Here is a 13,911-nt window from a genome sequence, read left to right on the forward strand (position 1 = left end):
GGCTGGCTTATTAACCGGATCACTGTTACTTTCGACGAAATCTGCTTCGCGTAATCGCCTCGGCTGCAAAACACCTAAATTGATTCGCGTTCGACGATGGTAGGTTTTTCGAGGGCAGTTTCAATTTAAAACGATTCAACGATGCAGCGATTGGATGGGACACTGCCGCTGATCGATATAGTTGTGCCCTGGTACTCTGTCCCGAGGAATTATGTATAATGGCTTTGAAGGATGTTGGAAGCAGCGGAGGGGGTAATAGGATACGGCAAGGTTTAGGAAGTTTCATGGAGGACACGAAAGCTAGGACGACGCAGGGTTCGCATGGCAATGTTGACACAGTGTTTACAGCCAGGAGTGACGCAGTGTTTGTGACTGGAAAGTCACGCTGTAGATTAGGTGGGCACGTTACACGAGACTTTGTCTAAATTTAACCTATTTTCTTATCGTGTTATCAAACCGTTCCATTAGCTTGCGTACTTAACGGTGAGAAATTTAGCTCGGTGTAAATTTACGCGAAGTATAGTTCCGCTGGATCGAGTCGAATGACGTCATCTGACGCAACAAAACCAACATTATATAAAGAGTAATCTTTACAATGTTACGTCCCAAGACCTCCTCGTAGCAGAAATTCTATGGCCGGCGAGAAACAGTACGGGGTCAAAATTGACCCAGCTCCTGAGGACGCTCTAACCGGGGAATTCGGGTCCACGGGCGAAACACCTATGTAAATAACTTGATACGTGCCGGAGGTGGAGAGCTGGTTCCGTTGACATTTGCGCGCGCGCGATTCATTATCCGGACGAACTGGCTACATAGCATAACCTGTCTCTGCTTATCTGCCCGCCACCGCGCGGAAACTGGGTCAGGGGAAAAGAAAATTCGCGTAAATTCGCTTCGGTATGCCGGCAGCCTCGAACTGCCTCTTCATGAAACGAATTATGTGAGATTTCGCGGAACCAAGGATTAGAATTTATCTTTCGGATGTGGGACATTCTTCGATTGTACATGTTTTACTTAAAACTAACATTTATTTTGGGATTCTGCTCCATTTATAAGTAGAACAATTTATATAGAATATTTCCATTCTTTTTTTTTTCGATTTCGCTGTGGTTATAAAAGTAACTGGATCGCGTTGAAATAATATTCGGTTGGTGTCGATAGTCGCCATCAGGGATCAGTCGAATTTTTAGCGAGTTTAAACATTTGCGATTAATTCGCCGCGAAATTCGTTTTATCCAAGTTCCAAAGCGTTCATCTATCGGGTTTCTGTCGTTTCGACCTTTCGTCGTTACGCGAATGTTTATTATTCCGTCAGCGGCAGGTCGCTGTTTTCAACGCGAGGAAGCACGAACAAAGCGCTGGGAAATTATTACTTTTTGACTTTTGAATCGGATTTCGGGATCAAATTCGACAATAAACGGTCGTTTGAGTGGAGCAATAAGCCACTCGAAATATTGTACGGATAATCGAGCTTCGCGTTTCGACGAAACGTGGCCGAAAGGAACGCACAGAATGAAACTCGCGAATTCCATGGCAGAGAAATGAAAATATAAACTCCGTTGAAAAATTCTCCCGTTTCAAACGAATTTTGACGAAATTTTTGGTGAATAGATGGCTACGAGAAGATTAATCCCTCCGTGGGTGCCGCGTTCGCAAAAGGTCAACGGTTCCGCGAAATAAAATTGTTCGCATTCAGATAATTCCTATGTGAACTGTTCGAAATACAAGTCTGCGTAGTTTTTCGAGAAATAATATTTAACATCGTCGCCCACGGTTCTCGCATTACTCCAAATCCGTTCGCGCAGACTTTCAAGCTATTAACCTCTGTAAAGTCCAACAAAGTCATCCTTCCTCGACGTCTCATCCTCGGCTTGGATTATCCGTTTAATCGCTTCGGTGTCTGTTCTGCTTTCGGTCTGACGTCGTCTCGCCTCGCTCGCTTCCTCTCCAGGTGGGTAAAGGTGAACGCTGTCGGTCGCGTTAAAACCGGAAGCCCCGTAATTGGAGAGGACTAACGCGAGTCTTGGCCTCGAAGGCGTTGTTGAAACTCCAGCGACAACAGAGTTCGCGACAGGAGTTTCTGCAATCGCCGCGACAATGCGAAGAACGCTCGCACAGTTAACGAACCTCTGTTACACAGGTCGACCTCTTCACCCCACGAACTTGCCGCGTTCAATTATCGATCAAATTAACTCTCGAAGGGTCCCTAGTCGACGTTTAGGAGCTCCTCGAGGCGATCGAGCGCGAAGCTGGACCTGGGGACCCTTGTGTCGTGGGAATTCCACCCGCTGTTTGCTTTAGCAACGAGTTCATCTGTTACCGTAAACTATTTGAAGCTTGGCTGCTTTAAGAGGATTTACCGAGAATAAATCAATGGACTGGAGAAAATTTGGAGAGTCTTCGGAAGGATATCGTAGGAATAGTACAAAAAATAACACGATTTTCGTTACAATCCAAGCAGCAGGATGAACATAGAGCGTCAACCAGGGGACGAGAGGTCAGAGGTTCGCATTCTGGCTCAGAAATGGGATGTCCTCAATTTCAAGGACAACGCTGGTCGCCTTTTGTTTGGATTGGCGCGTGTTTGAAGGCGAGAACGAGACAATAGGGGGATCTATGTTCTCCTTAATGTCCCATTATGCAGTTCAATCTGTCCAGGGTACGAGTGGGATTTGAACAACGGCGAATTATGTGACGCGTTGGATTACCGTACCGACGCGCCGACGTTCAATTTCTGCGACGCAATCGTCAGCAATAAATTGTAAACAATTTCCTTGATACGCTTGCTGGAATGATCGTTGCGCGTTTGTTTTCATCTGTGCCAAGGTTGACGCGAGGACGACTTCCGAGACTTTGTTAAAACGACACGTTTTCCCTTGGAATTACGTACAGGTTGTCCTGCAAAATAAGTTTTCCAGCAAATTCCAATGATATACGGAACGCTTTGATAAGCTTCCGCAACCTATCTTCTCATCGTCGTTTTCAATTTCGCCGTCACGGGACGACAAGATCGCTTCTTGCGCGCAGCAAAAGGACCGTCTTTCGTCGTTAGTCGCTTGTAATTGGACAAATAGTTCTGTAACGTTTGTCGTACCACTCTGTTTCCCCACGAAACACGGGACTACTGTAACAGTATCATAAAACCTCGTTAATCCCAACCAGTCCACGGGAGGCAAGACGATACCTTCCTGCAACGTTTCCACGTTGCCACGACACGACGATATTGTCTGAAACGTAGAAACGACGGTGCAACTTGCACAGTGGCGGACGTAGACACGTTGCAGTAACATGACAGCGACATCTCAGAAATATTTCATCGGATAACACATTTTTGTATCAAAACTCCATCGATCGAACCGTTATCAGAAAAGCAAGAGAAAACCGATAAAGTTCGAGTCTTTTGTCCAGTTTCCCTGACGAGTCTATATAAGCTGACGAATCAACACCCCCGATTTATGCCCCTAACTCGATTTCCAGAGGCCAACGCACGGTGGTCGTTCGCGAATCGGCGCGGAAACCGTATTAACGCGAAAGCGTTTCTCCCGCCGCACAAAGGATCCAAGAGCCAGTCTGTTCGACTATCGAGCATAATATAAATCCCGTGGAGGTAATTCGGCAGTTCCCATCATAGACCTCGATGGAGATCCTAATCTACTTAATTCGGTTTCTGGTCCACGCACCCCATGAAAGTTATAGGCTCGAGCGTCGAGCAAGTGCGCGAGCCCCGCCACTGCACGGAAGCCGGTCGAGCATTGCCGAGGAACACCGATCGCAGTCGAAAGAAGACGACTGGAACCGAGGCGAACCGCGAGCGCGCCTCCGATCTCGAGACGGCCACAAACCCATGCAGTCGGTCGACGAGCGCCGCACGGTGTGTTGGTAGATTTGTTTTCTCGCGATCTTTTTAAATCTCTCACGCGTACCTCGTAGCTCCATTTCGCTGTAATCGTCGTGACAGCTGTTCAGATGATTCGTGGGACCATCCAAGGGATCCGTGGCAGCGGTCTGCAATGGTTCACAGTAAGCAATCATTATGGTTCTGATTTTAATTCGACACTCGTGCGGTCTGGGTCTCCGTCGTATTCGCCACTCAAGTTATCGCAGAGTGTTGATGTGATTCGAGGCTTTCGCGACTTACGGTAGTTTGATTTTGACATTAAATTGCACAGAAAATGTAACAAGTGGATTGAGAGATATTTTTATTTCGAAAGACAATTTCACGTACCACGTTGCTCCGTGCCTACTTGTTTAATGACATTCAATTTGGAGGTTTTAACGTTCTCTGGAATTTCGTGGATCGATCAGGAAAACCTTTTAGCCTCCGCGATAATAAAGGGTATTACGATAGCGCGTCGAGGAAACCTTTAATAGATGACCTACGAACGGCGGAATAGGAACATAAAATTTTCAGGGATTCAAGGTTAGATAGAACTACGATCGTGTCCGGTGTGAAACGTCAGCACGTTATTTAGATCCCGATATATACGGCGTTGAATCGTTCTCGAACTCGTCCCGTTCTCACGTTGCTTTTCGAGCTCATACATACGTACAGTCCCGACAAAACGATAGCACACAGCGAAAAATATTTTTTTTTTTTTTAAATAATTTTTACCCAAGACGTTTATCTATTTTTTATCTGTACACTATTTTATTTCGTTGCACGTTCGTACATATTCACGTGTAATTAAAGGGAGTTAATATGTCTTTTTGTGGCGGACTGTATATGATATTCCGAAAGAATTTTTTGTAATCTATCTCCATTTTTAAATAGATGCGATCGCGCTTTGTAATCTACGAACAAGAATTTCAAATTCCGAAGGGGGTGATTTGAAACTGACCACGAAAAATGCCCTTTCGAAATTATTCGTGCATTCGATACATATCAATTTATGAAATTCGATCATTTAAATTTATACCTACCATCGCATCGTAGATTATTTTATTAGTATTATTTATCAAATTAATCGTACCCTCGCCGTTTCAAGACCGAGTCGCTTTGACGGTCTGAATCCCACGGCGGATCCGTCAGTTTTCAGTAATTACATTCGTACTCCTCGAGGAAGAATAATAACCTGCCTCTTTCGGTTACTTTGAGTCTTCAATCTCTTAAGATGGCCGGTTACCTCTCCCTAAAAGTAATTACCCACTTCGAGCGTCGTTGTTCCAAATCAGATTCCGTTTCTTCCGGGTGATCTCCCCAGCCTCGCCGAGACCATGAATTTTTATACCGTATATTCGAGGTGAAGTTTTTTAATCGTGCATTCTCGCCGGACCATCTCTACGTTCATCCATGCAAATGCGTCCCTCGGAGCAGTATGACCCGCTGCGGGGGTTCACGTATTCCTGCGAGTGCGTACGTCCGGCACCGTGATGAAAAATTCAAATGTTTGGACATCCAATATTAAAACTATGGATAAAGGATACGGACTATGACCCATTGTTGGCAAAATTTACCGCGAATAAACGAGAATTCCGTGTACGTTGTATCAGCCGCTCCTCGATGTGTCGACGTCTTCCCGACAGCTTGCGTAAACTTTCCTGTTGCTGAAAAACTTGTGTCGGGACGTACGATCTCGTCGAAAGCACGTAATAAGTTTTCCAAGTTCACCTCGTCCGGGAAATGTTGGGTTTGTAACGCGGAACTTTAATGGGATACAGGGAGCGTTCGGTTTCCTTCTTGGGATTGGAGTGAGACTTTCAACCCCGCGATAGCGATAGACCAGCGGTTCTTATAGAGGACTAGTAGTAGTCGCCGACTGGTTGAAACATAGCATCAAGAGTTAGTTCGTGGTTCGTTTAATTACTGCTCGAAATATGATGTAATTGGTATTTTTATTACAAAAATTGTTAGCACCTGCTTCCTGGTCTTCGTTTCATTCAACGCCTATCGTCTCTACGCGAACGCGCTGCGATTCGTTCAAAGTATGCAATTTCTCTTCTTAGGCACGTAGAGTTATTTATCGGCTATTTCGACTATTAAACCTCCGCTACTAGAATGCAGTGGCGATATAACGATATTTTTAGATAATATTTAGTTTCCTACGCACATTGGAATCTTCACATTATTACGTGTAATACTGTTTCTACAGAAATTGCGACCGGTTGACTCTTCGAACGCTATTTTTCTTCTTGCGCGTATAAAGTCGTTTATTGGCCAATACGTTCGTTAAAGCACCGCCACTAGACTGGAATAGCGATCCAACGACATTTTTAAGCAATGTTTAACTTCCTGTGTTGACTGGAATCTTCCCTTTATTAAAGCGAATCGCTGATTTTTACCAGGGAAGATTCACCCAAGGAATTTCAACCGCGCGAATATCGCTTTACATCTTGAATTAGTAAGTTAATTAAGGTCTCGCTCGTGGACTCCTTTTTTTTTCGACTTCGTTAATTGCTCGCAATTGCACGTCATCGCTCGGAGCTTCCGTCGTTGAGATTTCCAGAGCTCAATCTCACCAATTTATCCATTTGTTTGGCCAATCGCTGGTATTTGCTCTACACTGGCCATTTCTTTCGGGTTGAAATAACAGAGAGTACAAATAACGGTAGAGCACCAACGAAATTCCGTAAGAATTATTTGGGGCCTGTGTTGGCGCGAAAATTCCTGGTACATATTTACTTTCCTACCCAGGTTAGAGTTAAACCGATTACGCGCCTGCTGAGAACTGGAATTTGATTACAACGGTAGTCAATTGTCGACGCAGCGAGGCTTCAAGAGGAAGGTGCATCGAAATTCAAGGCAACAAGTGCCAGGGGCGAGGTATTCTGCTGGCGTAGCGAACAACAACGCGGTATAACACAGCTCGCGGGTCCCGCAGGGTTGAAGAATTCCGCTCGACCGACCTCGCTAATTCGCGCGGCTCGCACTCGAAGAACTAAACGCGAAATTAATTTCGCAACTTTTTGACGAATTAACGGATCACGTCACACTTTCGCCCTTTCCTGGTTCAAGAATGTCACCCTGTATATTCGTTGCCTCTTACTTCTCCCTCTAGTCTTGCTTCTTTCTCGCTTTCGTAGTATTAATCGCAATATCTTCTCGGTAATTGCGCTGCACGGAGCCGGATAACAATTATCCGGGGAAAGGAGAATTTCGGAATCGAGTATCCTTCACAGGGATTAATCCTCTTCGGGGCGAGTCTTTATCGGACTGGTCGACTTTCAGACCCAGTCGGTTTAAGACCGCATTACGGAGATTAGTTCACGTTCGAGCCAGACGCGTTTCACCCTCTTTCGCATTTTGTGGTGTATCGGTAACTCGAAAATTCCTAACGTTCTTTTACCGGTTTGCCGTTATCACTTATCACCTCTTACGGAACACGAGAAGTATTCGAAACTTTCGACGCGTCTTCGTTGTCGTGACAACCGATGCGTGTAAAACGAATTTGCAATTTCCTCGACGGGAGCCCTCTTGTCCCGAATGGAGCGAGCAAATAGATGCGAATGAAATTGGATGCGTTTCAACTGATTCCGTGTATAATTGTTCTTGGCATCGTATACGCAGTTCCGAGTTTCGCGGTGGAACGATGGTTCTCCGAGAATCGCGAACTTTTAGCGACGAAAGTATTAGCGAGGTAATTAACAGAGGGATTAAGTTCGACAGACCCCCTTGACGCTCAAGTTTCCCGCGACGCTTTACATTTTCCAAGTTTTCTGATACGGAAACTCGCTCGTCTGAATAGCACTTGGATCTAGTTCGACGCGAGAAAGAATTTCAAGCGATCTTATCGCACGGAAGCATCCGAATGAACTCAGTTTCGAAGTACGTTGGGGATTTTGTTTCTTTGTTACTTAAACTTAAAGGGTGATTTATAAAGAGTGATTCTCTCGGAATAAATTCCTCGCGTAAAAAGAAATCGAAAAGTTGTTTACCATTTTTTAATCTGGCGCTTAGTTACCCAGATAGAACCAATTAAAGTTGGCAAACGGTCAGCTAATCAGCTTGCGCGCTCGAGTAAGTGTTTATTTGCTCGTATCTCGATAACCGAACCTTGATTTCCAAAACGGAAAAGAATTTTTCGATTCGTCTTGGCGCGACGAATCTTAATAAAAATTCATAATAAATTAAACTTGAAGCAGAATCGCGTTTCAAGCCGCTGCGCTCAAAGTAAACTCACCCCTATCTCGTTCGATAGATCGTACGTCTATCGAAACATCGTAAAGCAGAAAGCAACGTCTCCCACGAGACAATCTTAAACCGCATCGCGTTTTCTTGGAAAAGGCGAGCGTCGAAAAGGTTGTTTGGTTTACTGGCGAGATTTTCCGCCACGAATTTCACGCTGTTACATCCCACAGACCGAGAAACGTTACCTTGAGGGATGGATGGTCACGAGGGGCTGCTTTCAGCCATGGTTTTATCCCTCTGTAGCAAAGGCAGTCTTGGTATGAAATAAAAGTAACGAGAAATTATGTGCCTAGTGGCAGCTAACGTCTAATCTTCGTCTACGGGGTATTTCACAAATGATTGTTCTCTATTTTTTTAAAATCCAGATTTACACGTTCAGCGAACCCTATGCTACTCGCGATGGATTCTATATCTATTTATGAACAACTGTCTCTAGTTTACCGGCAAGGGTCGGCCTGGGTTATCTATCACCTCGCGCTATTATCCATCCGAGTTCGCAGATAACAGCGCACGCATCTGCTCGTCGACTGCAAGTCGAATACAGCGACCAGCAAAGCTGAACGAATCGTACAATACGATCTACTTCGAATCATGCTTTACGAATGTTTTGGAAAATGTTCCTACGGTGTGTTCAGCTTTGGTTACCTGTACAGATGGAAGTTGACGACAGAAGCGAGCCCGTAACTTGCTGTGACAACAATAACCGTGGAGATTTATCGGGCGGTGGATTCGTAAGCCGCGTTCGAACCGCCACGGATAAAAACCTGTTGAGTTCCGTTCGACTCCGCGCGAAAATTCTCCCCCGACATTGTTCCCTCTGTGTTCGGAGCGCGTCCGAATCTCGTCGCGCCCACCGCCATTGTTCCTTCTCCAACGACCCGGAAGTTGATGTAAATGCACGCAAAATGGGTACGGTGGGGTGGTCCTTTTGTCGGCGATGGAGCTTTGAGGTCGGAGTGAATGGTTGCAGCGCGACCAAAACGCATTATGTACAGTTTTCTGCGTTACAGAGTTTAGCGCGAGCTACCTGTCGCGACGAATGAAGGTAATTTGTGAAACAAAGTTTACGTTTTTACGCTGGATGAAGGCTCTCATGGAAAATGAATGCCATTTCGTTCATCCGTGCAGAGGTAGTCTAGAACAGAAACAGGGCGATCAGTTTGCGATTGAACGATTGCACGTCAGTCAGAATTAGGCGTTTGATCGATTACTCAGCGTTGGTTAAGTAATTACCACAATAGTAATTGTCGATTACTCGCGTTTGTAATTGATAGTTGCGCGAATATAATCACAATTGCGACACGGAGGCGGGGTTGACTACTGTTACGGTTATGATAGACATTAGACACCTATCTAATCGGTTTTCAATGAATTCGGCTGGTTAACTGAATTTTACCTTTTCCGGGGAAAAGTTTGCGCAAGTTGCGTTCTAACGAGAGCAGCGCTACGACCTCGATGTTTGCGGCACGCTTGAAAACGTCCCCGGTCGAGAGCCCAGCTGGACCAAACTGGAGTATCCTTTTACGCGTCGTCCTACCTCGTTAACGACGATGTTCTCCTTCTCGAGCCTGCCTCTGACACGACGCAATCGCGAATTTATTGCGTGGCTGATGTTAACTTGCCTTTGAGAAATTTTCGTGCATTCATCCTTGAAAATTGCATGCAAATCAGCGAAGCTACACCCGCGCGTTAACTCTCCCAAACGAGGGAGCCATTTGTGTTCCTCTCAATTCTTCGCGGCACTCCGTTTCTATAGTTCTGTGGTTTTTAAATCCGAATAGAAGACCCACGTTCCGTTATAGATTATAAAATCCTGACGCAACGGTGCATCGCGTAACGAGCCGCGACGACGACAAAATCGCATCAATTGTATCGCGATGCTCCTTCCGCGTCAACCTTTTTCTCATAATTGTATCGCTCGGCTACGGTGCTAATTACTCAGCGACAACTTTCTTAATTCGTTCCCCGAGTCCATTAGCTGAAAATGCAGCGAATTAATGCGTGCGCATTACGGTACGTTTTCTCCATCTCGTCGCCTGTGCATCTCTCCTTTTTCCGACCTCTGAACGTCTGAGAACATCCGCCGGTAACAATCGAATCTTTGATCGGTGCTCATTTCCGGGCTGCTTACTCGAAGTAGAGAAGGCCAACAGTTATCTTTAGAATATTGAAATCAAATTAAAACTAACTTTGCCCTCTATGGGCCCGTATAACTCTTAGGCCTCGAGTTGCTCCACGATGCACTGTGCAGCACATTCCCTCAACATTATCCTCGCAGTGTATAAATTAATTAAGTCTAGAATTCGAGGGCAAGTTATACAGCTGCTTACAGCGTTAAACCGTACTAGGTCACAAGTAATCCTGCTCTAATGAAATTGGATCACGAGTCCCGTAAACAGGATCCTAATCGCGGCTCGTAATTGCCATAGGTATTCCCATCTTCTATGAAATGTATCTTGAAAATCTGCTCTGCACTTGTTTCCAAAGAATGCTGTATTTCTTGTAACGAACATTTCAGACGTAACAATCCCTATAATCTCTTAGACTTGATTGAATACAAGTCCTCATCTATAAAATTAAACGAGTAGCGAATTTACTTAAACAGATAACCGACGAGTTTCCTGTTTCGCGCGACGAATGGGACGGTCAGAAGCGCGCCCCTTCAAAACGGACACTGTAGGGTGACCGTGACGGGACAGGGTGGCTCGCAGTTGAAGAGGATTCTCCAATCTCCATAAATCGCCATGGCCTTCCGTGTCTCTCGCGACATAGGCGCACTGTCGGGAGAGCAATTTGCGTAACTGTCTCGAAAAGTTACGAGTCAGCTTGCACCCTGTCACCCTGACCAACCTAGCGTCGCTCACAGACTCGTTTATGCCCCCCTTGGCGCGCTCTCGGGCGTCCATTTGTCAACGACAAGCCACGCGTGCTCAAGGACTTCCCATATCGCCTCTTTAACTCTTTCGCGAGATTTTTCTCACGTCGCGAGCAGAGTCAGTTTGTCTCGGCCAGGTCGCTTGGCTGTTAAATCCGACGGATCCCTTACGAAAACCCACATAGTTAGGTGGAACCAGCAAAATCTCTTCGATGGGTCTGCGTATCCTCTTGCTCGAAGCTAGGTTCGGTATCTAGAATCAACACGAGTCTGGAGTGAAAATCGTAGAGTAAAGGGAACAGATACTCTCGCGGGGGTCTACTCGCCCTGGCGCTAACAGGATTGGCCAGCGTTGCGTCAACAATCCCTGATCGCGTCGAATTTTCGATATCGCAAGAGCAGACCATCGTACTCCACCGCGGGTCGATGAAAAATTGGAACGTTTCGGGCGTGTATCGCAGCGCTGGTGTGGAATGTTGGTCGAGTACTCGGTTCGAATTAAAAGCACTCGACTCGGTCAGCAGGAGCACGGCTTACTGTCGGCGACAGAGGGGCATTGGTTTTTAGTTTCCGTCAATTGGATAAATTTTCGATCCAACGGGCTGAAGCACACAGAGATTTTCTTTCCTCTTTTATTTCCATTCGGTTGTATTGTTCGGCATTTTTGTGAGAACGCTGCCAATCACCACGGAAATCAGTGTTCTTGTCGAGATCTAGTTGGAACTTGACGGCGACCTAAATTTTCGATGACCCTTGGCGCGGAATGTATCTCGCGAGCGTTTGGGTTTGCGTCAGAGGGTTCTGGAATCTTTAAGCAGCCGTTCATCCTGGCGGTAGAGTCAGTTCGGTGGTTCTTAGCCTTCCCAAGCTCGCGACTTAGATTACAACAGGGATGGTAGGCTAAGGATTCCGTAGGAAACTTTTGTTTTATCAATCTCCCCCTAGCCTTCGGATCCTTCGGAATTCGAGGATGTTTCAATCGTCTCAGGAAGCTCCTCAGCTGGCTGGAGCGTTTCCGGCGTGGGTGGCAGCGTCGGTTCATCGACGCCAAAACTTTCGACGTGGCCGTCATTGATCTCTGAAAGTTCGGGGGGAACGAGTCGGACAGGTTCGTTTCCTAAACGTCGCTGCTGGAAGAAGACAGGGAGAAAGGCTAGGAAGGAAACGTCAGTTCGCCTGAAACTCAATTTCGTCCCGTCCCGTTGCGTGCATGTCGGACGCCCGCTTGGTTATTTACTCAGAAGTCGATCGACGTCGACGTCACCGAACAATCGTTTCTCGCTGGAGATTATAACCCATGGAAAATGGCCGTTCGAGTTGGTTTGCGCCGTCAGTCACGTTGTATCGAGCACGTAGACGTCAGTGCACCGCGGAAAAGTCGACGAATGACGTTCCCTGGCAGCGTTGTCCGAAATGTGATCCATTGGTATGGTCACGGTAAGCTTTTTCACCTCGTCCCAATGGAAAATAATTCTCTGTTGGATAGCGAAAAAAATCCCAAGAGTACCGGCGCGCTTGGTGCCGTCTGTCAGACGCAGCGACGTTTACGCGGATCGTTGGGGAACGTCAGCGCTTGGAACGTAAAGTGGAATATCTGGTCGATGTCGACCAAGGATCGATAGTTGCCACTGGATTGAATGTCGTCCACGAGGTCTGTAAGCGCTTTCGGACCCTTCGTCCTTGGCATTTCACGCGGTCCTGTTGATCGAATGTGCATTTTTACCGAGCATTTCATGGCTGACCGTCAAACGGAGCGCTCCGCTTTTTCCGCGAAACGCAACATTTTTAAGTATTTACGCGTCTTTGCTCGAGCTGGCATTCAATCTAGATCTTATCCTCTTATATTCTACCGCGCATCCTGGTTACGCACCAGGCGCCGCCTCTCTCTTAGTCGATGAAGCCGATGAAAAAGAAACGAATATCCCCGAGGCTCCCAATGTCGGAGAAAAATATTTTCTGTCCACGTAAACTGATATCGCGGAAAGCTAAAACCACGTATAAAATGCATCATGATACACTACAAATTAAAAAAACATATTCGATCAATGCGGAAGAGTTTTGAAACACGATATTCAAATGAACGGTATTCGATTTCAATTATTTCACAGTTTCCTGTTTGGAAAATCTCTCGTAACAAAGCCGTAACCAAATTAACGGTGTGATCCCGCGATGCCTGAGTATTCTTATACTTTCTTTTTATATTAAATCATAGACGTGACGCAGAAACGTCATTTCACGTGAGAATTCACGTATTTCCACGAGAACTCTGACACGTATCCGTCTTATTTTATTCGCGCGATGAAAAATACGATTCGAGGTGACTTCGGTTGCCCCGCGAGCCTCAATCGAACTCTTTGTTCCCGTCGACGAGGTGAAGGAATCGCGGTTACCTCGGGATTTATTCGCCAAAAAAATATGGAATGGTCACGGAGCCATTAAGCAATTTCATTTTTTTTTTTTTTAAACTATAAATTACGGAGGCTGTCAAACTCGTGCTACGATATCGCGTTTATCGCTGTACTTGTCAGCCGCGCGGTAATTTATCGCGCTTTTCTTCCGTGATTTCTGGGAGTCTCGAGGTGTTCTATCGATGCTCTTTATCGTGGGAATGAGAGTAAATGGCAACGGGTGGAGTTGAACGCGAAATTCGCGGTGAACCTTCAATCTATGCTTTGATCGGTTAAATAATTTCTTTTCTCGAAAAGTAAATCAAATTTGAGATGAAAATTACCGAATCGCAATGTCGAATCGGTGTTCATCTTTGAATCAGACGCATCGCGTACCGGACAATTCGTCTCTGATTGCGGTGGAGAGGATAAAACGAGGCGAGGCAGGCGCAGGACACCAGGGCGCGAAACCAAGATCGTTTTACACACAAAGGCTGCGTCGCCCCCGTGGCATTGTCCCTCGT

General features: G+C 46.0%; 1 protein-coding gene across 7 annotated transcripts in view; it reads left to right on the plus strand.

Annotated features, from left to right (window-relative positions):
• Positions 1-13,911, plus strand: part of LOC128895339 (myb-like protein P) — a 91,918-nt gene that overhangs the window by 41,441 nt on the left and 36,566 nt on the right. The window contains exon 1 of one of the 7 annotated variants that reach the window (XM_054157853.1): positions 3,694-4,020. The exons of 5 other annotated variants lie outside the window; for them this stretch is intronic. Coding sequence is in view for 1 of the 2 variants with exons in the window: in XM_054157855.1 (XP_054013830.1) it covers positions 3,967-4,020 (54 nt within the window). In the remaining variant the exon portion in view is untranslated. Of the gene's footprint in view, positions 1-3,693; positions 4,021-13,911 lie in introns of those variants that run through there. One more of the 7 variants, XM_054157855.1, reaches the window with a different exon arrangement.

Source organism: Hylaeus anthracinus, unplaced genomic scaffold (genome assembly GCF_026225885.1).
Source record: "Hylaeus anthracinus isolate JK02 unplaced genomic scaffold, UHH_iyHylAnth1.0_haploid 5, whole genome shotgun sequence".
NCBI classification, from domain to species: domain Eukaryota; kingdom Metazoa; phylum Arthropoda; class Insecta; order Hymenoptera; family Colletidae; genus Hylaeus; species Hylaeus anthracinus.